The 26675-nt window shown below is 40.3% G+C and overlaps 2 protein-coding genes across 10 annotated transcripts in view; both read right to left on the bottom strand.

The window, feature by feature from the left end:
* Window positions 1-24274, bottom strand: part of TLR1 (toll like receptor 1) — a 49625-nt gene extending 25351 nt beyond the window's left edge. For all 7 annotated transcript variants that reach the window (XM_063808019.1, XM_063807999.1, XM_063808004.1 and 4 more), the window contains exon 1: window positions 24187-24274. The gene's annotated coding sequence lies outside the window, so the exon portion shown is untranslated. The remainder of the gene's footprint in view (window positions 1-24186) is intronic.
* The window catches only part of TLR6 (toll like receptor 6), a 34049-nt gene continuing 8579 nt past the window's right edge, over window positions 1206-26675 (bottom strand). The window contains exons 2-3 of one of the 3 annotated variants that reach the window (XM_063808450.1): window positions 24187-24442; window positions 1206-7857 (exon numbers count right to left, since the gene is read on the bottom strand). In XM_063808450.1, the coding sequence (XP_063664520.1) occupies window positions 5403-7793 (2391 nt within the window). In that variant the 5' untranslated portion in view covers window positions 7794-7857; window positions 24187-24442 and the 3' untranslated portion in view covers window positions 1206-5402. Of the gene's footprint in view, window positions 7858-24186; window positions 24443-26675 lie in introns of those variants that run through there. The other 2 variants (XM_009447487.4, NM_001130468.1) reach the window with 2 other exon arrangements.

A 26675-nucleotide genomic window follows, 5' to 3' on the forward strand; every position in this document is an offset into this window, starting at 1 on the left:
TCATGAATGTGGAGGCTTCATGAATGGCATTAGTGCCCTCCCCCAGGTGAGGATACAGTGAAAAGACAAGCCATCTATGAACCAGAAAGTGGGCCCTCGCCAGGCACCAAATGTGTCAGCAGCCTGACCCTGGACATTACAGCCTCCAGAACTATAAGCCATAAATTTCCATTGTTTATAAGCTACTCAATTTGTGGTAGAGTCATGCAGTGCATAACAATATTTCACTCAACAGTCATGGCCCTATAAGATAATAATGGAGATGAAAAATTCCTATGGCCTAGTAACATTGCAGTGCAATGTATTACTCACATGTTTGTGGTGATGCTGCTGTAAACAAACATACGACACTGACAGTCATATAAAAGCACAGCACATACAATTATGTACAGTTCATAATACTTGATAATGATAATAAGCAACTATGTTACTGGTTTCTGTATCTAGTAGACTATAATTTTAATCATTATTTTAGAGTGTGCTCCTACTTATTTTTTTAAAAGCTAACTATAAAAATCCTTAAGCAAGTCCTTCAGGAGGTTTTCCAGAAGAAGGCATTGTTGTTACAGGAGATGATGGCTTCATGCATGTTATTGCCCCTAAAGACCTTCCAGTGGAACAAGAGGTAGAAGTAGAAGACAGTGATATTGATAATGACCCTATGAGTAGGCCTAGGCTAGTGTGTGTGTCTGTGTGTGTGTCTCAGTTTTTAACAGAAAAGTTTAAAAAGTGAAAAATAAAAATAAAATATTTTAAAAATAGAAAAAACAAAATAAAGATATAAAGAAGGAAAATATTTTTATATAGCTGTAGAATGTGTGTTTTAAGCTAAGTGTTATTACTAAAGAGCCAAAAAAAATTTTAAAGCAAAAAGTTGATAAAGTAAAAACATTACAATAAGCTAAGGTTAACTTCTTACTAAAGAAAGAAAACAATTTTAATAATTTTTCTTACTAAAGAAAGAAAACAAATTTAATAATTTTTGTGTGGCCTATATGTACAATGGGACTTATAAAGTCCACAGTGGGACATGGTAAAGTCCACAGTAGGATATGGTAATGTCCTAGGCCTTCACATTCACTCACCCCTCACTCACTCACTGACTCACCCAGAGCAACTTCCAATCCTGCAAGCTCCATTTATGGTAAGTGCCTGTATTCGTTCATTTTCATGCTGCTGATAAAGATGTATCTGAGACTGTGCAATTCACAAAAGAAAGAGGTTTATTGGACTTACAGTTCCACAGAGCTGGGGAAGCCTCACAATCATGGCAGAAGGCAAGGAGGAGCAAGTCACATCTTACATGTCAGCAGGGAACAGAGAAAACTTGTGCAGGGAAACTCCCCCTTAAAGAACCATCAGATTTCATGAGACCCATTCCCTAACAGGAGAACAGCACAGGAAAAGACCCGCCCCCATGATGCAATCACCTCCCACTGGGTCCCACCCACAACACATGGGAATTCAAGATGAGATTTGGGTGGGGACACAGCCAACCCACATCAGTGCCCTATACAGGTGTACCATTTTTTATCTTCTTTACCATATTTTTACCATACCCTTGCTATGTTTAGATATGTTTGGATACACAAATACTAAGCATTGTGTTACAATCACCTAGAAGCAACAGGCTATACCATAAGCCTAGGTGTGTAGTAAGCTATGCCATCTATGTCTGTGTGAGTGCACTCTATGATGTTCAACCAAAGTCAAAATTACCTAACACACATCTCAGAACTTAGTTAGAGCAGCCCAAACGGACTGACACCTTTCCTCATCCAAACTCATCTCTGCCATGCCCCATTCCTTTTAACAGGTCATCTTACTATGGGATCTATTGTTTATTCTCATCACAGTGTTAAGAACTGAAAACGTGTTGAGGCAAACTTACCAAATTGTGGCATTGGATGGAGGAATGAGAAGGAATAGCGCAAACATGGATGGAGGAGATACTTTATTTGTATGGATTTTTGTTTTGTTTTGCCTCCTTTTCGCTCTTTTGTTTTTCTTTGTTTTTTGTTTTAGGTCTTTCTGGATCAATTTTTCAACCTCCCAAAAACGACGGCAGGGAAGATGCATGACCCTCAAAACAAAAGCGCGCGTCCTACCGGGCAACGGCCCCGTGGGACGAGCTGCAGGGCCGCTGTGGGGCGGGCAAGTGAGGCACAGGGAAGGGCTCACCCAGCCTCCGAAAGGCAGCCATTTCCTTTTCTCGGTGTCCTGCTAAACCTGGAGCCGCGTGGCCCCAGCATCTTCCAGTGGCGGATGGGGAGGAGCAGCGCGCACCTCGAAGGTGTCTACGGCCAAGGTCAGGCGCCCGGGCCGCCCAGGCACTGCGGCGGGGACGAGCGGCCAGGAGGCAGCTCAGCATGGAACTGTAGCCCCGCCGCCCCCGCCCCCACTTGCCTGGGCTTTTTAGATAAAATCCAGGACTTCATGGACATTTCCTGCATGGGACCGTTTCAGAGTCATTTGTTCATCCCACGAATTTTTACTGCGCATCTACAATGGGGTGCACAGTGTCCCCTCGGCACTGGGGAGAGGCAGGGAACAGGTGGAGAAGTCTCCCTTTTTCCTGGAGCTTAGACTTTAGAGGAGAGAAAAAGAAGACGAGTAAGCAACTAAGCAAACAAGATAATTTTAGACAGTGATGTGTTCTGTGAAGAAAAGAAATGGGAAGAATGTGACGGAGAGGACTGTGAGGACCCTACTTTCCACTGGGATGCAGAGAGGCCCCTCTGCCGAGGGGATGTAGGTTTAAAAAAAATTAATGCTAAAATTCTATATTTTCAATGTCAATATTTTGTGGGAAACATTGATACCATTTAAAAAGATCTGATTATTTAGAATCTGTGGCAGTTTTTTGTTGTTGTTGTTGTTATTGTGGTTGTTTGTTGTTTTTATTGGTTTTAGATTAGGCAACAGTTTAACAAATCTGTTCAACAGGGGTTGTGGAAGAATGTGCCATTTGGGATAGAGCCTAGGGAGGAAAACAAATGTTGTTCTCCTGAAGAGCAAGGAAGGGCTAATGCAGACAGAAGATGATGCTAATAAAATATCATTAAGGCTTATTTCGTTACAGCTATTATGAAACCAGATTTTTTTTCTTTTAATTTTTTTGAGATGGAGTCTCACTCTGTTGCCCAGAGGGGAGTGCAGTGGTGCTATCTCAGCTCACTACAGCCTCTGTCTCCCAGGTTCAAGTGATTCTTCTGCCTCAGCCTCCCAAGTAGCTGGGACTACAGGTGCACACCACCACACCCGGCTAATTTTTGTATTTTTAGTACAGACAGCGTTTCACCATGTTGGCCAGGCTGGTCTTGAACTCCTGACCTCAAGTGATCCACCTGCTTCAGCCTCCCACAGTACTGGGATTATAGATGTGAGCCAACGTGCCTGGCCAAAACTGGTTTATTGAATGAACTAAGTCCAGAAAGCAAGGGCTTCATTTTTCCTTAACCATTGCCTTACAACAAAGTTCTGTTGGATCTCCTCCCATCATCACTCCTGAATCTTGGGCAGATACCATAAATTTTAGTGACAAATCTCATTTTAGTCATTGTACCTCTATTTAAGGGATTAAAATGTCCAGGCCAGTCCAATTTAACAGCAATCTCACACCTCATTCAAAAATCTGCTTGGCCTTCCTTGCAGTGAAATGAAGAAGGCATATAGTCAGTTTCTTTACTCTTCCTCCATTGTCTCTGTCTTCTCTATATTCTAGATGTCCCTATGCCATTGCAAGGGAAGAGGGTATTACACAAAGAGGAGCAGATCTTCCTGTCGTTAACTATTGAATAAGGCAGACAGGCCAGCATGTTCCTGCCAGCTGCTATGGCAGAGTCCAAATGCTGGCTTTTTCATAGGGCACATCTGTGAGTTATTGGAGGGCCTTGAGTGTACCCCACATTGCACAGTTCCATGATGCAGGGCCACATTATCTGGTTGACCTCTTGCAGCAACCTCCACCCCAAACCCCTCTTCAGCCTAACCCCGTGTCCTCTTACTGCTATAGTTTCTTTGCACAACAGGCTACCCTATTGGCTGATATCCCATCATGACAATGCAAGCCCAGCTACTCTTCCATAGTCAAAACCATGTGAAGAAATTCACATCCTTTTACCATGTCAATAATGGAAGGGCAGGTTGCTATCAGTGCTTCTCTTCTCTCATCCTGCCATTTTGGGTTGCTCAAGCCAACCTTTCACCTTCTGAATTCCCCAGGGGGGAAGAACTCATCTATTCATTCAACAAATATTCATCAAGCACTTGTATTTGCCAAACACTATTTACCAGTCTCTGTGTTCCCAGTGCCCACCCTCATCCCAAACTCCAGCAAACACTCATCAAGCTCTTCCAAGAATTCTCAAGCCACACCACATCTGCTGCACTGAACCTGTGTGCTCCTGTTACTCTGCAAGCTTTCAGTCTTGGAGTGGGATGCCAGGCTACCTTCTACCGTGCTGAGTCCCTCACACTTGTCTGCAAGAAATTCAAAGCAATCTCCCTATGGCCTAGAACCTCCGCTTAATGACTCTTTAATCACGCTTTTGACTCCAGTCTTCTAGAGATGGATAATACGGACTGGGAGTCATTGGTCTCTTTCTGCTCTTTTGATAAGTCCAGACTGGCTGTGTCTAGTATCATGTTGGTGCAGTTACTGTCTTTTGTCAGCTTTGAGCCTTTAGCCAGAATTCTAAGGCAACCAGAAAAGTCCCATTCAATATCCAGTTGCAAATAAATTTGGCCCTGAGTTTTCTTGGAAAGCAGGTGAATCCACGTCTTTCACCTCAACAGCTTATGATTAAGTCCATATATCCCTTTACATACATACACTATCAAGTCATGAGTCCTCCTTGGTTAATTACATATTTGTGTAGCAGGATAAAAAATTAAACAAGCTATTACACATATGTGAAACAAAAGACTTTTTTACATGCCGTAGCTGATCTAATTTTTCCCTCAAGCCCCAGACTTGAAGAGAATGATGACACTGACCCAAAGACCAATAGGATTCACAGGGCACTCTGAGGACTGGTGCATATGATGCTGAAGTTGACTGTTCCCTTGCTGCCATGAAGCCATATAAACTCTTGCTCACAACAGAATCCATTTGGGAAAGCAGAGTGGAGAGGAGCTGAAAAACTGAGCATTTACTCAAAAGAGACTGTTTCAATTTGAAACATAATGATTAAACCAGAAGAGACTGGGTTGTCTCTAACTGGCAGGTTGAGTACCACCTCACCGCCTAGCCCAATTCCCCAGATGAAACATTGTTTTTGTTAAGTCTTTCCTGAAGGCATGAGGATAATGGAGGCACCTCCAGACAGTTACTTACGACTGTACTATTCACCATCGTCCAAGTAAATAATGGTTTCTTAAGTTGAATTTCCTAAATTTTTTTAAGATTTCACATCATTGTTTTCAGTGACTAGTGTTAATTTCATATTAAAAGCGGCTCTAATGTTAGCCCAAAAGAGCCCACGTTTGCTTTTCTCCTTGGGCCACTGCAAATAAGTCCGCTGCATCATGAGAGCCTTCAGCTTGTGGTACTTGTTGGGAATGCTGTTCTGTGGAATGGGTTCCAGTAAGATGAGGATTAAGTTATTAGATCCTTCATGAAAGAGATTGTGATGGGCAAAATAGAGTTCGTAATGGCACCATTCACTCTGGACAAAGTTGGGAGACAAAACAAAGATGGACTTGTAACTCTTCTCAATGCAGTTGATGATATTTTCCACAATGCTCTTGCCAGGGACAAAGTTTCTTTCATGAAGACAAATCTGTATATCTTCTTTTTCTAGGTAAGGTACCAATTCAGTTTTCACCCAGGCAGAATCATGTTCACTATATGAAATAAAAGCATGAAACTGGAGATTTCTTTGGAGTTCTTCTAAGGGTATGTTCCTGGCCCTGCGCCGGGTCTGGGTCCACTGGCACACCATCCTGAGATACCAGGGCAGATCCAAGTAGATGCAGAGGGAGGTCACAGTCACAGCCAACACCAGCATGGTGGCACCGATGGTGATGATCAGCAGAGTTATGTTGCAGGATAATTCAGACATGTGAAAGTCCTTTAGTGGGGTTCCTCTATAACTTTCTGGGTAGTCACACTTATAAGAATCTGGCCAGCCCTCTAACACTTCACTTGATACTTGGTCTATACTTTTGACAAATTGTCTTAGCTCACAGGTACATTGGAATGGATTGTCCCCTGCTTTTATTGACCTCATCTTCTGGCAGCTCTGGAAGAAATCAGCTGATGGGTGGGAAACTGAATTGTGATCAATGATCAATACAGAAAGGCTGCTAAAGCTGCCACATCCAGGAAGGTCAGTTAAAGAATTGAAAGCAACATTGAGTTCTTGCAAAGCTTTCAGTTTTATGACTTGTTTAGGAACGCTCTTTATTTTATTGCTGTGAAGATCAAGTACCTTGATCCTGGGAGGTAAACATCTGAAAACAGAGTCAGTAAGCATATTTGAAGACAAATTTAACACCACTATACTCTCAACCCAAGTGCAGTTTTCCTTATGTCTACCAGATTCCAAAGAATTCCAGCTAACATCCAGTATTTCCAAAGAAGGCATATCCTTAGTCATAAGACCTACTTTGAAAAGGTCTTTTAATCCATTCTTTTGTAAGATAAGTGTCTCCAATTTAACTAACGTGGAACATTTTTCAAAAATACTATCTGTGAAAACGTTCTGGGTAAAGTTCAAAAACTTGAATGTGCTTGGTGCATGAGGACACAGCATGTGTATAAAAGGTGTATCTGAAATGGTTAACATCATAATGTTCATCTCAGAAAACACGGTGTACAACGCTGTCTGTGAAAACAGAAAAACTTTGTTCGTGATATGTTCTATTTTCAATGCTTTCAATGTCGTTTTAGAATAAGTAAACTCTTCTTCATGAATGCTTTCAATTATTGTTAAATTGTAAATATTGAGATATTCCACAGGTTTGGGCCAAAGAAATTGAAAGACTCTGACCAAGCATTTCCAAGTCGTTTCTATGTGGTTGAGGGTAAAATTCAGTAAGGTTGGACCTCTGGTGAGTTCTGATAAAAATTTAATGAAAACTTGACAGTTGTCATCATTCAATTTAATATTAGTCAGTTGTAAGCACCCTAAAGTATTAACTGATATGTTCACTTGGATAGCGAATAAACTAGTTGGGTGAAAAACAAGGTGAAGGGTTTTTGCATTCAGAATTTGTAGACTTTCCGTCTCATTTTCTTTTATATAATAATTTCTTAAATCCAGAAGGATATAACTTAGATGCAAGTGAGCAATTGGCAGCAAATCTAATTTTTGCAGCTTCATAGCACTCAATCCCAAGAAATTCAGTTGTGACAAGTTGCCAAATTCCTTACAGATGGGCAGGGCCTTGAAATCATTGAATGAGAGATCTAAATGCCTGAAACTCACAATAGGATGGCAGGATATCTTTTGCAACTGATTATGAGATAAATCCAAATATTCTAAATCCTGGTTGAACTTGAAAACACTTAAATCAAGTAGCTGGATTCTGTTATGGGAAAGTCTCAAAACTTTCAACTCTGATAGAAAGCTCATGTCAGAGACCTGAAGCTCAGCTATGTAGTTCTGAGACATATCTAAGACTTTGGTTTTCAGCGGTAGGTCTTTTGGAACATGAATAAGACCTCTTTTTGACTTGTCTACTGCAAATTCATTTCCGTCGGAGAAGTGGATTCTGGTTCCAACTATTATGATCATAAGGCAAACAAAATGGAAGCTTTTAACAATAGGTTCTTTGTCTTTGGTCATGATGTTGCAGTGGCTATCCTAAAGAGTTGTTCTTCTTCAGAGCATCTTGATATTAGTCCAAATTCTAGAAATATAATTAATATACACTAAGATTAATAAAGATCAGATGGTTACTCTCAAACCTCCACTTACTAACCATAAAATCTAAATGATTTCTTCATTCACTAGTAGAGTCATTTCTGTCCCCATAATTTAATGTAATACTTTTTATAACCAGTTACATAGCTTGCTCATGCCAGAAGGGGCAATATAGGCCTTGTTATCAAAGAATTGTGGTTGTGTGTTTTGACCTGTCTGGTTGCTGCCTGAGGGATTCACACTCAGGGGCTTGCCTTTGTTTTGTACACCTTAGAACTTTCTCAGGGCTGGAACAGCCTTCTGGCTGGTGTTTGCTGTAAACAATTAAAGGCAAATATACTAGCTGCAGCCACCTGAGCAAGGGCTAACAGAGGGGGCAAGCAGCAGACACATCAAAAAGTCTGGGAAATATGCAAAGATATATGGAAAAAGATATGTGGGAGAAAAAAGGCTGAGGAAATCTCTGTATATACCAGGGAGTCTAGAAGTCCACTCACATGCCCAAGCCTGGACGCATGTTCAGAGGAGACCTGAGAAAATCCTAAACTTCACCTCTGGCTCATCTTTAGCTTCCATGCATGCAGAAAGTGAAGGCTAAGGTAGAGCTGTGAATAGACTGGCTAAGCATTGAGAAAGTGATCCAACACAGTCAACCTGCAAAGATCAGGGGTGTTTTTGTTTTTGCTTTTGCTATTTTGTTTGGTTTTTGTTTTTGCTCCAGATGTTTAAAGAAATCTCAAGTCACTGGCTGACCACTAAGCTAACTGGACAGAAAATGTAATAGCCACACATGACAAAGAATAATCTTTATAAAAATTATTTAGAAAAGTCATTAAACAAGCAACTATAAGCCACAAGAAGCAACAATACACCCTGGGAAAGGGAGGCCAGGCACAGTGGCTTAAGCCTATAGTCCCAGAACTTGGGGAGGGCAAGGCAGGTGGATTGCTTGAGTTCAGGAGTTCAAAGCCAGCCTGCACAACATAGTGAAACTCCATCTCTACAAAAAATACAAAACTTAGCTGGGCATGGTGGCATGTGCCTGTAGTCCCAGCTACTTGGGAGGCTGAGGTGGGAGGATTGTTTGGGCCCGGGTAAGTCGAGGCTCCAATGAGCTATGATTACACCACTGCACTCCAGCCTGGGTGACAGAATGAGACCCTGTCAAAATAAATAAATAAATAAATAAAACACCACTGGGAAAGGGGGCAGAATTTGATTTCTAGAGTTACCTCATTGTAATGTTTAAAATGTCTGATTTAAAAAAATAAAAATCAAAACAAAATAACCACTGGCCCCCAGATTTGCCAGTGGACTTGCTCTGCGTTTTGCCCTGAAATAACACAAACCTTGCAAAAAGCAAATGGAAAGAGATTGTTGTCTTTTTTATTGTGTAACTTGGCATTAAAGGAATCTCTAGTTTATTTGTTTAAAAAAATTAGCCATGCAAAGACACAAGAAAGTATTGTTCATTCACAGGAAAAAAAAAAGAAATTAAAAGAACAAAGTCAGATAACTGACACCACCTAACACTGAGACTTGCTACAAAGCTACAGCAATCAAGGCAGTGTGGTTTTGGTGAAAGAATAGACAAATAGGTCAAATGACCAGAATACAGAGCTTAGAAATAGACCCACAAAAAAATCATCAACTGCTGTTTGACAAATGAGCAAAGGCAACTCAGTGGAGAATGGATAGTCTTTTCAACAAATGGTGCTGGAACAATTAGACCTCCACATGCAAAAAAAAAAAAAAAAAAAAAAAAAGAAGAAGAAGAGAAAGAATTTAGACGCAGACGTTACAGTTTTCACAAAAATCAGCTCAAAATTAACCATAGACCTAAATGTATAATGCAAAACTATAAAATTTCCAGAAGATAACATAGGAGAAAATCTAGGTGACTTTGGATTTGGTGATGACTTTTTAGATATGCATCAAAAACATAATCCAAGAAAGAAAACACTGTTAAGTTGGACTTCATTAAAATTAAAATTTTTGCTTCGCAAAAGACACTGCAAGAGAGTGAAAAAGACAAACCACAGACTGAGAGAAGATATTTGCAAAACACATATATGATAGGGACTTGTATCCAAACTAGGCAAAGAACTCTTAAGCTCCACAATAAGAAAACAAACAACCTAGTTTTTAAATGGGCACAAAAATCTAAACAGACACCTCACCAAAGAAGATATGTAAAGAGCAAATACACATATACATAGCTATTTGACATCATATTTCATCATGGTTTTGCAGATTAATACAGCAATGAAATTACATTACACTTATGAGAATGGGTAAAATCCAAAAACAACATCAAATGTTGGTGAGGATGTGGAGCAACAAGAACTCTCTTTCACTGTTTGTGGGAATGCAAAATGGTGCAGCCACTATGGAACGCAGTTTCTTATAAAACTAAGCATAGTCTTATCACACGATCCAGCAAATCACATTCCTGGGTATTTAACCAAAAGAACTGAAAATTTATGTCCACATAAAAGCCTCCATGTGGATGTTTATAGAAGCTTTATTCATAACTGTCAAACATTGGAAGCAACAAGATATCCCTCAATAGGTAAAAATATTAACAAACTGGTACATTCACACAATAAAATACTATTGAACAATTAAAAAATGAGCTGGAGAAGCATTAAAATGGCTGAATAGAGGCACCTAGCCCTCACCCCCTCTGCAAAGAAGGACAAAAACAGTGAGCAGATAATCACACATTGAATGAGCATCTAAGAGAGAACACTGGAATTCAGCGGAGAAGTGACAGTGCACCTCTGCGGCATGGGAGAAGAGGGAAGTGAAGCAGCCAGCCCAGCTGGGACTAGCTCAGAACCAGGAGGAACTTCCCATTCCAGGGAAAGTTTAACTGAGAGATCTTCAGAGGTCAATGTTTCCACTATGGACTCCTGTAATCCTAGCCATGAGCTAGCTCCTTGGCCTTCACATGCCCTGGGGCTGTCTGGAATATATGCAATGGCATTGTTCCACAATGGGACTTCACATTGGGTCCCACATACCCCATACCCTGAGACCCAAACAGCTTCAGCATAAGGCTCTTTTAAGAGCCCAGCCCTCACCATACACATCCTGTTCTGGGGCCCAACGACCCTGAATCTCCATACCCCTGAAGCCCCACTGATATTCTCCTACGTCCACCTAGAGGGCTACAGCATTGTAATGCCAGCTAAGACCAGCAGTGCAGCTAGGTCCCCAGCACTCTAGCCCATGCAATGCCCCGCATCCCAGGAAACAGGAAGCACAGGGCACCTAGTGGCTCTCCCTGGGACAAAGGGAGTCAAAGTGTGCATTCCCCAGAGCCTCAGAGTTACCTGCCCAGGGCCACCACCACTTACAGCAACCCCACCTTCCCTAGCAGCAGGACTACGACACATCTACACATGCCTCCAAGGGGCCTGAGGACAGGTCCACCATGCCTTTTGCTGCTAGTGCCTGCCTGCCACTGCCATGGCCAACACTCATCCATGCATGCCACATGGGGTCCTGGGGACTGGCTTGCCCAGCCTGCTGCTGCCACTGCTGCTGTCTGTGCCTACCACTTGGGGGCCAGAGGGTTGGTCCACTTTTGCTACTGCTACAGTTGATGCCACACAAATTGTGCAGGGTCCCAAGAACCTGCCCTCCCACTTGGTCCATTACTGCCACTGCAAGCATCCAACTAAATCTCCTGGAGGCTCAAGGACCCATCACCACCAGTGCCCACATACTTCACACAGGGGCCTGAGAACCAGCAAGCCTAGGCCACTGCTGCCACCACTGGTGCCTGAGAACAGGCCTGCCTGGTGTCCCCATCCCCAACAAAGCCTTGCCATAGCGTCTGCTAACAACTGGAACCTAAGCCACTGAGGAACCCAAATGCCACTGACACTGATGACAGCTGAAGAAATCATACAGAAACTACACTGCTGTGCCCACTCAGAATCAAAGCCAAAGCACCCTATACTCAACTAACACTGTAAAAACACCTAGAGGCAAAAGTCTTTCCCTATCAAAGCCAATCCATAAAATCGGAAGCAGCAGCTATTACATGAAATCCATAGATATCAACATAAGGACACAAGAAATACAAAAGTGCAAGGAAACATGAAGCTTCCAAAGGAACACAATAATTCTCTAATAACAGATCCCAACAAAAAGAAAATCTATAAAATGCCTGAAAAGTAATTCAGAATAATGATACTAAAGAAACTCAGTGAGTTACAAGAGAGCATAGATAAATAATAAAAGAAATCAGAAAAACAATTTATGATCTGAGTCAGAAATTCAACAAAGAAATAGATATTAAAAATAGAACAAAACAGGAATCTTGGAACTACAGAAGTCAATAAATGAAGTAAAAAAATATAATCAAGAGCTTGTACAAACAATAGACTAGGCCAGGTGCAGTGGCTCACATCTGTAATCCCAGCACTTTGGGAGGCCGAGGTGGGTGGATCACCTGAGGTCAGGAGTTCGAGACCAGCCTGGCCAAAATGGTGAAACCCTATCTGTACTAAAAAAAAAAAAAAAAAAAAATTACAAAAATTAGTTGGGCATGGTGGCAGACACCTGTAATCCCAGCTACTTGCGAGGCTGAGGCATGAGAATTGCTTGAACCCAGGAGGCAGAGGTTGCAGTGAGCTGAGATTGCATCACTATGCTCCAGCCTGGGTGACAAGAGCAAAACTCCAGCTCAAAAAAATATATATACATATAAAATTAAAAAACAATAGACTAGATTGAGCAAAAGAAAGAATTTCTGAACTGGAAGACAGGTCTTTTGAAATAACCCAGTGAGGCAAAAAAAAAAAAAAAAAAAAAAAAAAAAAGGAAAAAAAAGAATAAGGAAAGCCTATGGGACACCATTAAGCAAACAAAATTCACATTTTGGGAGTTCCAGAAGAAAAGATGAGCAAAGGGATAGAAAACATGTTTAATGAAATAATAGCTAAAAACTTCCCAGGTCTTGCAAAAGGTATAGACATCCAGATACAAGAAGCTTAAAAATTCCCAAGTAGATTTAATTCAAAAATGTTCTCTCTAAGGAAGATCACAGTCAAACTCTCAAAAGTTGAAGACTAAGAGAGAATAAAAACAGCAAGGAATAAAAAAAGTCAAGTCATATAGAAGAGACTCCCCATCAGATTAACAGATTTTTCAGCAGAAACTATAGGCCAGGAGAGAATGGGATAATATACTCAAAGTGCTGAAAGAAGAAACTGTCAGCCAAGAAGACTATACCCATCAAAGCTGTCCTTCCATAATGAAGAAGAAATATTCTTTCCCAGACAAGCGACAACTGAGGGAATTCATCACCACTAGACGAGCCCTACAAGAAATACTTAAGAGAGTAGAACGTCTGGAAGTGAAAAGATTATATCTACCACTATGAAAACACATGAAAGTATAAAACTCACTAGTAGAACAAATACATAAATGAAAGAGAAAAGAGCTGAAGTTACTACTACAGAAAACCACCAAAGTTCAATGATAAACAATGAGAGGAAGAAAGGAACAAAGGATATACAAAACAACCAGAAAACAATAAGCCAAATGACAGAAATAAGTCATTACCTATCCGTGATAACCTTGAATGTAAAAAGATTAACTTCCTCACTTAAAAGATATAAACTAGCTGAATAGATTTTTTTACTTACCCAACTATATGCTGCCTACAAGACACTCACTTCACCTTCAAAGATGCATGTAGACTGAAATTGAAGGAAAGGAAAAAGATATTCCCTGCCAATGGAAACCAAAAGCAAGCAAGAATAGCTATACTTATCAGATAAAACAGACTTTAAGTATAAAACTATTTAAAAAGACAAAAAAGCCATTATATAATGGTAAAGGGATCAATTCATCAAAAGGATATAACAATTCTAAGTATATATGTGCCCCACACAGGAACATCCAGATATATAAAGCAAATATTATTAGATCAAAAGAGAGAGATAGACTCCAATACAATAATGGTTGGGAACTTCAACATCCCACTCTCAGCATTGAACAGATCATTTAGACAGAATATCAGCAAAGAAACATTGGATTTAAACTGCACTTTAGACAAAATGGACCTAACAGATATTTACAGAACATTTCATCTGATAGCTGCAGGGTACACATTCTTCTCATCAGTGCATGGAACATTGTCCAGAATAGACCATATCTTAGGCCACAAAACAAGTTTCAACAAAAGTTTTAAAAATTGAAATCATATCAAGTATTTTCTCAGATCACAATGGAATAAAACTACATGGAATAAAATGGAATAAAATCAATAACAAGATGAACTTTGGAAACTGTATAAATACATGGAAATTAAACAACATGCTCCTGAACAACCACTGGGTGAATGAAGAAATTAAATAGGAGGTAAAAAAATTTCTTGAAACAAGTTAAAATGCAAATACAGCACACCAAAGCCTAGGAGACACAGCAAAAACAGTGCTAAGATGGAAATTTATAGCAATAAATGCCTACATCAAAAAAGTAGAAAGATTTGAAATAAACAACCTAACAATGAACCTCAAGGAAGCAAGAACAAATAGAAAAGCAAGAACAAACACTTTCAAGTGTTAGGAGAAGGAAAGAAATACTAAAGCTCAGAGAACTAAACAAAAGAGATATTTAAAAATAGAAAAGATCAATAAAACAAAAAAATTGTTTTTTGAAAAGATAAACAAAATCAATAAACCTTTAGCTAGACTAACCAAGACAAGAAAAGAAAGAAGACCAAAATAAATAAAATCAGAAATAAAAAATGAGACATTACAATTGATACCACAGAAATATAAAAGATCACTGGAGACAATTATGAACACCTATATGTTAACAAATTGGAAACCCTACAGGAAATGTATAAATTTCTGGATACATAAAACCTACCAAATTTGAGCCTGGAAGAAATAGAAAAATCTGAACAGACCAATAATAAGTAATACATTTGAATCAGTAATAAAACATTTCCCAACAAAGAAAATCTCAGGACTGGATGGCTTTACTGCTGAATTATACAAAACTTTTAACAAATAATTAACACAAAGTTTTCTCAAACTATTCAAAACAATTTAAGATGAAGGTATTCCTCCTAACTCATTCTACAAAGCCAGCTTTTTCCTGATACCAAAACCAGACAAGGGCTGGGTGTGGTGACACACACCTGTAATCCCAGAACTTTGGGAGGCTGAGGTGGGCAGATCACCTGAGGTCAGGAGTTCAAGACAAGCCTGGCCAACATGGTGAAACATTATCTGTACTAAAAATACAAAAAATTAGCCAGGTGTGTTGGCAGGCACCTGGAATCCCAGCTACTCAGGAGGCCGAGGCATGAGAATCACTTGAACCCGGGAGGCAGAGGTTGTAGTGAGCTGAGATTGTGCCACTGCACTCCAGACTGTGTGACAGAGTGAGACTCAGTCTCAAAAAAAAAAGAAAGAAAGAAATCAAGAAAGCAATCCTATTTGCATAGCTACAAGACAATTACAATACCTAGGAATAAACTTAATTAAGAAGGCAAAAGGCCCCTACAACAAAAACTACAAAATACTGATGAAAGAAATTGAGAACACAAAAAAATGGAAACACATCCCATGTTCATGGATTGGAAGAATTAATATTGTTAAAATGACCACACTACTCAAAGCAATCTACAGATCCAATGCAATCCCTATCAAAATACCAATGATATTATTTACAGAAATATAAAAAATAATCTCAAAATTCATATGGAACCAGAAAACACCCCAAATAGCCAAATCAATACCGAGGAAAAAGGGCAAAGCTGAAGGGATCACACTACTTCAAACAATACTGCAAAGCAAAAGTAGCATGGTATTGGTACAAAAACAGATACATAGACCAATAGAACAGAATACAGAACCCAGAACTTAATCCACATATTTACGGCCAATCAATTTTCAACAAAGGTGCCAACAACAAACATTGGGGAAAGGCCACTCTCTTCAATAAATGGTGCTGGCTTTGTATTCACTCATATGTGTAAGAATGAAACTAGACCCCTACAAGAATGAAACTAGACCCCTATCTCTCACCATATACAAAAATCAATTCAAAATGGATTACAGACTTAAATGTAAGACTTGAAAGTATAAAACTACTAAGAGAAAACAGAAGAAATGCTTGAGGACATTGGTCTAGGAAAAGATCTTATGGCTAAAATTTCAAAAGTACAGGCAATGAAAACATAAATAGACAAATGGGACTACATTAAACTAAAAACTTCTACACAGCACAGGAAACAATCAAGAGGGTGAATAGATAACAGGGTTAAATGGGCGAAAATATTTGCAAACTATTCATCCAATAAAGACTAATAGCCACAATATACAAAGAACTCAAACAACTCAACAGCAAAAATAATAATAATCCTATGAAAAAGTAGGCATAGGATTTGAATAGACATTTCTCAAAAGAAGACGTAGAAATGGCCAACAGTTATATGAAAAAAATGCTCACCATGAATCATCAGGGAAGTGCAAATCAAAACCACAATGAGATGTCATCTCATTCTAGTTTAAATGGCTGTCATCAAAAAGACAATAAATAGCAAATGCTGGTGGGAGTGCAGAGAAAAGGGAACCCTTATACAGTGTTGGTGGGAATGTAAATTAGTACAGCCATTATAGAGAACAGTACAGAGTTGTCTCAAAAAACTAAAAATAGAACTAACATACAATTCAGCAACCCCACTTCTGGATGTTTATCTAAAAGAACAGAAATCAGTGTATCAAAAGGATACCTGCACCTCCATGTTGATTGCAGCACTATCCACAATAGCCAAAATATGGAATCAACCTAAGAGTCCATCAACAGATGAATGGATAAATAAAATGTGATATATATACACAATGGAATACCATTCAGCCATGAAAAATAATTAAATCCTGTCATTTGCAGCAATATGGATGGACCTGGAGGTCATTACGTTAGCAAAATAAGCCAGGCACAGAAAGGCAAATGTGTGTTCGCACTCATCTGTGGGAGCTAAAATACTCATCTCAGGAGGGTAGAGAGTAGAACAATAGTTACCAGAGACTAAGAGGTGAGTGAGGGAATGAAGAGAGGTTGGTTAATGGATAAAAACATACAGTTAGATAAAAAGAAAAAGTTCTAGTGTTCAATAACACAGTAGGGTGACTATACCTAACAATAATTTATGGTATATTTCAAAACAGCTAGAAGAGAAGATCTGAAATGTTCCCCCACCCACACACAAAATGATATATGTTTGAGAAGGTGGATATCCTAAATACCCTGATTTGACACATGGTATGTATGTGTCAAAATATTGTAGTTACCCCATAAATATGTATAATTATTTTGTGGGGAAGGAAAGAAGAAAGAAAGAGAAAAAGAGAAGGAAGGAAGGGAGGAAGGAAGGAAGGAAGGGGAGGGAAAGAAGGAAAGAAAGGAGGGAGAGAGAGAAGGAGAGAGAGAAGGAGAGAGAGAAAGAAAGTTAAGAAAGAGAGAGAAAGAAAGAAAAAGAGAGAGAAAGAGAAAGAAAGAGGAAGGAAGGAAGGGAGAGAGGGAGGGAGGGGAGGCGAGGGGAGGGGAGGAAGGGAGGGAAGGGAGGGAGGGGAGGGAAGGAGGGGGAAGATCCTTAAATCCGTTTTGCTAGGTGAAAGAAGTCAGTCTGAGAAAGCTAAATACTATTTTATTTCAACTATATGATATTCCGGGAAAGGCAAAACTAAATAGACAAAAAAAAAACTGCTCTAAAAAATAAAGTCTATTAATTTTTTTAAAAAAAATTTTCCATAGAAATGGAAAAAGCATAGACATTGGACTTACTAGGCAAAGGCTTTAAATCAACTGTATTAAAACTTAACTACGTGCTGTACTCAAAAAATAGTTATTCTCTTTTAAAGAAGAAGTTCTTTTATCCTCCCCCACCACCAAATATTAGACCAGCCAGTTTGATAATCTGAAAAAGCAGGCAAGAAGCCAGTCCCCAAAACTCCAAGACATACTCAGTAGTTTATACCAGTATCCAGTTTGGCACCAACTCAGCCATCTGCTGCAACCAGTGACCCTTCACGGCTGAAGGGTTAACAAATCCATTTCTCTCTTTCTCCATGGATTGATCTGACCTCAAGTTAACTTCCTAGCCCTATTCTGAAAACCTGAAACATGTAGAAAGTCAGCTGTGTACCAGCCAACATTACTTATTGTAACAATGATCCCTGACTGGTAAACTGCATCCAGGATGAAAGGACTGTGTATGAACTATAAGTACCAGGTAGAAAATTGAGCTTCTGAGTGTGGCCTATTGGGGCATGTGGGTATGAATGTTTAGTTGAGCCTGAGAAACCTCCGATGGGCACTCGACAGTGGTGCCAGTGCTGAGCTAGACTTTCAGCAGTGCTGATTATAATCCCGAGAGACACAATCCTGAAGGCCATAATCCTGACTGCTGAAATCCTAAAAGATCAAAGTCCCCAAAGTCTAAAATCCCTAATGTCCAACTGAATCCTCAAATCATAATGACCTATCATTTGATTTGGAATTAGGTGTGATCAAGGCTTCTAAAAGGGAATTTCAAGGTGTTACCAATAAAGTTTGTTTTCTTCCATTCAGTCCAATGCATTTGTCAGAAAATTCAGTTGAGAGGATTGGCCACATAATGTGGCAATGATGAAAAATTTAGTTTAAAAATACATTATTTGTCTGCACTGGCATTCCTTCTGGCTGATGAAATACCAGGAGTTCTCAATGAATTAAAGTTGCATTTGCCTAAAGAACCCAGTGAAGTTACTGACTGATTTGAAAATAATAATGCATATGGTGGGATAAGAAGACACAGGCCTAGCGCGGTGGCTCACACCTGTAATTCCAGCACTTTGGGAGGCCAAGGCTGATGGATCACGAGGTCAGGAGTTTGAGACCTGCCTGGCCAGCATGGTGAAACCCCATCTCTACTAAAAAAATACAAGAATTAGCTGGGCGTGGTGGTGGGTTCCTGTAATCCCAGCTACTTGGGAGGCTGAGGCAGGAGAATTGCTTGAACCTGGGAGGTGGAGGTTGCAATGAGCCAAGATCACGCCATTACACTCCATCCTGGGTGACAGGGCAAGACTCCATCTCAAAAAAAAAAAAAAAGAAGAAGACACACGATGCTGTTGCTGATTGATCACCAGTATTGTTTCTGCCAAATGTGTGGTCTGTATATGAGCGCATGCAGAATAGATTTTCATGTACCCAAATCAACACAGAAGCATGACACTGAAGATGGGAACATTTAACAGGAATGCTCATGTTGGTGTAAATAGAAGCAGAGAAGCATTTCCAAACAAGCAGTGCCACATCAAAAATAAATGTGAATGTATTCTCTGAGGAGAACAGTGCCCTGAAAGAAATCAATCAGCTATTTGTTGTGATGCAAGACTTTAAAATATTAATAATGGTGAAAGTTGGCCAGCTCTTATGGACTACCTCAATGCAATTGCCCATAATCTGTCCCTGTGATATACTTTTTCTTCTTAATTTTTTTTGCGGGGGTGGAGTGGATGGTTAATTTTTTTGCTTTTTCTTTTCCTTTGTCCCATTATTTTAAATCATCAACACTATTTTTTACAATTTGCTATGTTATGTATTTCATCTTCACATCATTTCCAATACTTGAGGTATAAATTTTGTAAAGACGATTAGAGAGTTCTAATTTATTTTATGCAAAGTTGACTCCATAAAAGTACATTATCACAAACATTGACTTTGTGTGCAAGCATTGTGTGTGTATGTGAAAACACTGAAACTTCTGCCGGGAGCAGAGGCTCATCTCTGTAATCCCAGCACTTTGGGAGGCCACGGCGGGCAGATAGCTTGAGCTCTGGAGTTTGAGACCAACCCGGGCAACACAGTGAAACCCTGTCTCTACAAAAAATACAAAAATTAGCCAGGCATAGTGGTGCCTGCCTGTAGTCCCAGCTACTAGGGAGGCTGAAGTGGAGGATGGCTTGAGCCCGGGAGACAGAGGTAGTTGCAGTGAGCAGAGATTAAAAGGAGAGAGAGAGAGAAAGAGAGAAGAAAAAAGGGAAACTTTCTCAATAAATGAAGAGAAGTCCTTTTTGCCCATCTGCATTTGTGAAAGATAAAATTTCTCAAGCTCTCAGCTCTCTGAGCAACTAACTATATATGTGGTGGTGACCCATCACAGTTTCTGATCAATCACATCAAAGGACTTAGGTTGCCCATCATGGTTTGACAGTGTGGATGGCAGCAGTTATATAAGCCATTTATTTGTGAGTACGGTTCATCTGTTCATGAGTGTTTACGCATGCAACTGTCCTTAGCATATCTGAGTGTTCATGCTTGCAAAAATATGTACGTCATTATTGTGTATTTTATTTGTAAAGTGACTTATAAAATATTGTCATGTTTTCATATGTTTCTCAAATAAATCGCCTTTCAAAAATGTAAATCAATGTCTTTTAAAGAATGTTTAAAATTTTTTTTTCAGAATTATATTTTCAGGATTTTGATCTTCCAAGATTTCAACATTCAGGATTATGGCACTTGGGATTGCATCTTTCAGGATTCTGACCCAAACCTGACTTTCTGATCCCCAACCCAATTTGGCCAAGGTGACATCAAAAGAAAGGGAAGGGGAGGAAGGTGGTTGGCAGGACATTGAGGCCTGGCCAGGAGGTGGATCTGCCTGCAATGTGATGACCAAAGCCCTGTGGAAGATGAGAGGGATCAATCCTTTTGGGAGGACAGATGAGGACTGGAATGAGGCTATATTTACATCTGAAGGAGGAACTACCCACTCCCTCCACCTTCATGAATTGGACCTGACCAAAACTAGCTATAAGTGGCCTGGCAGAAATGATATCACCATTCATGAAGCCAGTGAGAAAATGCAATTAACCCAGGCCAAACTGGTCATTTGTGCCTTGCTGGGGGCTGGTAGCAGGCACACAAGCCCACAGATCCCATGTTTGTGACTGGGAAAAAGGGGTGGGACTAAAATTACTATAAAGGAAAAGCAAGGAGCCAGTCTCAGAAACTCAGACATACGCTTAGGAGTCTAGTCCCCTTAGGCTCTTATCTGCACAGAAAAGCATCTGTGAGCCCCCACGGGGGGCAAAAGCCAGCATGCCTCTGTGTGCCAGCACACAAGGCCAGACAAGTCTCCATGGCCACCCAGCTCCGACAGGGGCATCCTGGCCGCCTGTCCTCATGACCTAATCACCTTCCAGAGGCTCACACATCTAATACCATCACGTTGGTAATTAGGTTTCAACACATGAATTTCGAAGAGACACAAACATTCAGGCCATAGCAATGACACATATACTGTGCTTTTTTTTTTTAATCCCAGGAGTGTTTTAGTTATAGAATCTCATTGTTGACACAATTCCCATTACAATGGGTAAGTATTTTTCCAACCAACATTAGACTGCAAGCCGCAAATTTAGAGAGACAGGATTCAGCACATGATAATCTGAAAACATCAAGTTCTAACAGCTAACACACTGACAAAATGAAGAAGTTTGCCAGGCTAAAGCTGCCGTATGGAAGAGATAACTACTTTCTCAGGGCCCAGAAAGCCTCGTTGCATTACAACACATTATAGACATTGACGTTCATGACAATGATGCTGAGCAAACAAGAAAAGAATACTTGACTGAGGCAGGGCGGCAGGTGCATGAGCCCACAAACCCCATGTTCATGACTGAGACAAAGGACTGGAACTGCCAGGCTGGCTCAGAACCTTTTCAGGCTCTGTTCTGCACAAGAAAGCATCTATGAGCTCCTGGGGGACAAAAGCAGCCACCAACATTTTTAAAGTAGGTCTCTGTGTTGCAGGGATAATTGAGAGCAGATTACCAAAATGAGCACTGCACATTGCTCAGTTTTATTTAAAAAGGACCCACTTTTCACCATCAGGGGATATACTGGAAATAGTAAAACAGTCAAGAGATGAATCCTTTATTTACAAAGGGTCCACTTTTCACCATCAGGGGATATATTGGAAATAGTAAAACAGGAAAGAGATGAGTCCTTTATTTACAAAGGATCCACTTTTCATCATCAGAGGATATATTGGAAATAGTAAAACAGGCAAGAGATGAGTAGAGTTTCAACCAACCTTTCTTTGGAAGAGTGAAAACTCTGAGTTGGGGAACTTTTATTACTGAATGGCATATGGTTAAAAGCTCTTCACTGATCCATATAACTTCTCCCAACTGCCCATCAGAACACCCACAGAGACACACATACATTTGAAAAATCCACTTTGCCACTGAAAACAAAGAAGCACAGAAATGTAATGGCAGGATCCAGGAGCATCTTCACTCACAAAAATGTAACTGGAGCTGTGTTAGGGCAAACCTGCCACACTCAAGCTTTGTCTCAGGAAAATAGACTCCCTGATGAAAGACAGGAAGAAATTTGTCCTCTCTCTGTCTCTGATTCAAACAGTGAGGATGAGTTCCAACTAGTACTTAATGAGTATCTAGGCAGTGTCCCTTTTACCCCAATGGTACTGACATGAGTGGATCAGCATGCTGAGTTTTCCTTCTATGGACTGCCACACTCCATTCTCCCCAAACTTTACACTTAGTGATGGACACTACCAGGTAAGAGCTGGACATGGGGCAGGGAACCACTTTAGGGAGCACACCACATTCTGAGATGTGTAACTCAGACAATACTTACAGATATGGACAGCGATTGGAATACTGGTAACGGTGTTCATCAGGAATTGCAGTTTTTATACACAATATATACAGAGTATATATTGGTCAAAGTACTAGAGAGTTGGGAAATGATAGGAGAAGCTACTACTTTATACTGGTTATATGGTCAAAACAAATAGCTCACAATGAAGATGTAACAGATAAGAACACTTATGCAGCAAGTAATATTGCATCAAAATTTACAAAGTAAAAAATGTTACAAAATGAATGGAGACATTGTGAGTAAAAGTATTTAGCATATTTCTCTGGGTCACTGTTAGATCAAGTAGCAAAAAATAAAAACGTATATGGAAATTTGAATGAGACAATTAATAAAGGATTTAATAGAGACATAAGCTGTACCCTACAAAAAGAGAACATCATATGTCTAAGTCTCTAGAGTTCATAGAGCATTTACTAAAATCAATTGTTTTTTAGGTCAAATACATACATCTTAAATTAAGTATCCCAAAACAGAAATTATAAAAGTCATATTTCTGACTATAAAAGGAACTTTTAAAATCACATTTAAAAATGTTCTAAGAGACCTGGCATGGTGGCTCATACCTGTAATCTCAGCACTTTGGGAGGCCAAGGTGGGGGGATCTCCTGAGGTGAGGAGTTCGAGACCAGCCTTGCCAACATGGTGAAACCATGTCTCTACTAAACATACAAAAAAAAAAAAATTAGCCAGGCGTGGTGGTACACACCTGTAGTCCCAGCTACTTTGGGGGCTGAGGCAGGAGAATTGCTCGAACCTGGGAGGTGGAGGTTGCAGTGAGCTAAGATTGTGCCACTGCACTCCAGCCTGGGTGACAAAACCACATTTTCGAATACAAACATTACAAATTATGATAGTCAAAGGGTGGTTTGTATGTGTTCCAGCTTCCTCTTCTTGCCTTAAATTCCTAAAATGACCAAATATTTTTAAAAATATTAATTAAGTTATATCTCTATCTATCTATTAAAGTTTTATCTATATTGACGGATTGATAGATCCATAACACACTAAAAGGCAAGCGGACCTTTAGGGGACTGAAACCGAGAAGCCTCTGAAATCCAGAAAGGGACTCACCTATGATAGAATACTGGCCTCCCAAAGATGTCTACTTCTAATCCCCCGACTTGGTGAATATGGTATGTTACACGGCAAAGGAAAATTAATGTTGCAGATGAAATTATAGTTGCTAATCAATTGATCTTAAAATAGGAAGATTATCCTGAATTATTTGGGTGGCCCCAGTGTAATCACAAGCACCCTTAAAAGTGGAAGAAAGGCAGAGAGGATGTCAGGGTGATGTGATATGAGAAGAACTTGGCCCATCCTTGCTGGCCCTGAAGATAAAGGAAGGGGACTATGAGTCAAGAAATGTGAGCAGCCTCTAGAAGTTTGAAAAGGCAAGTACCTGGATTCCCTCCTAGAGCCTCCAGAAAGAATGCAGCCTTGCCAGTCCCTTGATTTTAGCCAACAAGACCTGTGTCAGACTCCTACCCTACAGAACTGTAAGATAATAAATGTATATTGTTTTAAGCCACAACGTTTGTGGTAATTTGTTACAGCATCAATAGAAAATTAATAGAGACTGGGGCCAGGCACGGTGGCTTACCTCTGTAATCCTAGCACTTTGGGAGACCAAGGTGGATGGATTGCCTCAGGTCAGAAGTTCGACACCAGCCTGGTCAACATGGTGAAACCCTGTCTCCATTAAAAATACAAAAATTAGCCGGGTGTGGCAGTGGGTGCCTGTAGTACCAGCTATTCAGGAGGCTGAGGCAGGAGAATCACTTGAACCCGGGAGGTGGAGGTTGCAGTGAGCTGAGATTATGCCGCTGTACTCCAGGCTGGGCCACAGAGCGAGACGTCTCAAAAAAAAAAGAAAAGAAAATTAGTAGAGACTGGTTTGATCCAGCATCCCAACAAGCAGGCTATGAAAATAGATCAACAAGCACTTTCACAAGAAGGCTTAAACACAGTTGCACAATCAAGAAGCATGATACTGCAGAAAGCAAGTACCATAATAGAAAGGAGCCAAACTCAAGATATGAAAGAAGTTAATACCCAACAAAACAGAAATAAAAGAGCAGAATAGGCATTTATAATAGATATCTTCAGGAAGAGGCAAGATTCTTTTAAAAATAGAGTAAGAATCATGGAAATTATAGACAATTATTGAAAAGAAAAACTCATTGGATGACTTGAGTTGCAAATAGCACCACTAATGAGAAAATTAATGATAGAGAAGACCAAGGAGAATTTTCCCAAACTCACCAGGAGAGGCCAAAGAGACAGAAAACATACTAAAATGCTAAAAGACATGGAAGACAGATCCATATCTGAATTCCCAGAGGAAGGAGAGTTTAAAAAGAAATAAACTCTAAAATAATAAAATACAAGAAGGATTATTTAGCAAAGAAAAGTAGTAAAATTTAGTGCTAAGTACCAAAAAGTATTGATGACAAAAATCTTAATAGAAATCTCAAGCTAAAAACTGCCAATGATAAGAAGGGAGAAGGGAGCTGGCTGAAGGTGGGGTAGGGAGGGAGAGAGTGCACTAAAACCATGTAAGATAGTTGTCTAATTGAAAGGAAGCTATAGATGCCAATTAACTCCTGATGTTGTTAGAAAAATATTTGTAAGTATATATATTATAAAATTAGGAGTAATTATGAGAAAATACAAATGAAAGGGATAAATTTCAGTCATTTATGGGGAAGGGATAGAGCTCAGAATAAAGAAACCCCAATCAATCTAGCTGTGTCCTGAAGAAAAAATACAATGAGTAATTAGGATGTTTCTGAGATTGTAGAAATGGTCTATCATTAACAAGTCTATAACAATAATTCAATTGAGTAAGTCAAACAAGAAAAATAGATGAGCATCTCTATAAAGGTGAAAAATTCACTTGATAAAATTCAGTCCTCATCTTTGATTAAATACAACTTTAGGTATTTAAAAAATACTTTGAAAACTTTATAAAGAATACCTCAAATATCTAACTTTAATCAATATTCCACCCCAAGGCATTCCTGTTAAAGTCAACATCAAGAATGCACACATTAGGGGGGGTGGTTCCAAGATGGCCAAATAGGAACAGCTTCAGTCTATAGCTCTCAGCATGAGTGATGCAGAAGATGGGGGATTTCTGCATTTCCAGCTGAGGTACCGGGTTCATCTCACTGGGGCCCGTCGGACAGTGGGGGCAGGATAGTGGGTGCAGCCCAATGAGTGTGAGCCGAAGCAGGGTGAGGCATTGCCTCACCCAGGAAGCACAAGGGGTCAGGGAATTCCCTTTCCTAGCCAAAGGAAGGGGTGACAGATGGCACCTGGAAAATTGGGTCACTCCCACCCTAATACCGTGCTTTTCCAACGGTCTTAGCAAATGGCATACCAGGAGATTATATCCCGCACATGGCTTGGAGGGTCCCACACCCACAGAGCCTTGCTCATTGCTAGCACAGCAGTCTGAGCTCAAACTGCAAGGCGGCAGTGAGGCTGGGGGACGGGCGCCAGCCATTGCTGAGGCTTGAGTAGGTAAACAAAGCAGCCAGAAAGCTCAAACTGGGTGGAGCCCACCGCAGCTCAAGGAGGCCTGCCTGCCTCTGTAGACTCCACCTCTGGGGGCAGGGCATAGCCCAACAAAAGGCAGCAGAAATCTCTGCAGACTTAAATGTCCCTGTCTGACAGCTTTGAAGAGAGTAGTGGTTCTCCCAGCACAGAGTTTGAGATCTGGGAACGGACAGACTGCCTCCTCAAGTGGGTCCCTGACCCCCATGTAGCCTAACTGGGAGGCACCCCCCAGTAGGGGCATACTGATACCTCACATGGCCAGGTACCCCTCTGAGACAAAGCTTCCAGAGGAACGATCAGGCAGCGACATTTGCTGTTCAGCAATATTCGCTGTTCTGCAGCCTCCGCTGCTGATACCCAGGCAAACAGGGTCTGGAGTGGACCTCCAGCAAACTCCAACAGACCTGCAGCTGAGGGTCCTGACTGTTAGAAGGGAAACTAACAAAGAGAAAGGACATCCACACCAAAAACCCATCAGTACGTCACCATCATCAAAGACCAAAGGTGGATAAAACCACAAAGATGGGG

Source organism: Pan troglodytes, chromosome 3 (genome assembly GCF_028858775.2).
Source record: "Pan troglodytes isolate AG18354 chromosome 3, NHGRI_mPanTro3-v2.0_pri, whole genome shotgun sequence".
NCBI classification, from domain to species: Eukaryota; Metazoa; Chordata; class Mammalia; order Primates; family Hominidae; genus Pan; species Pan troglodytes.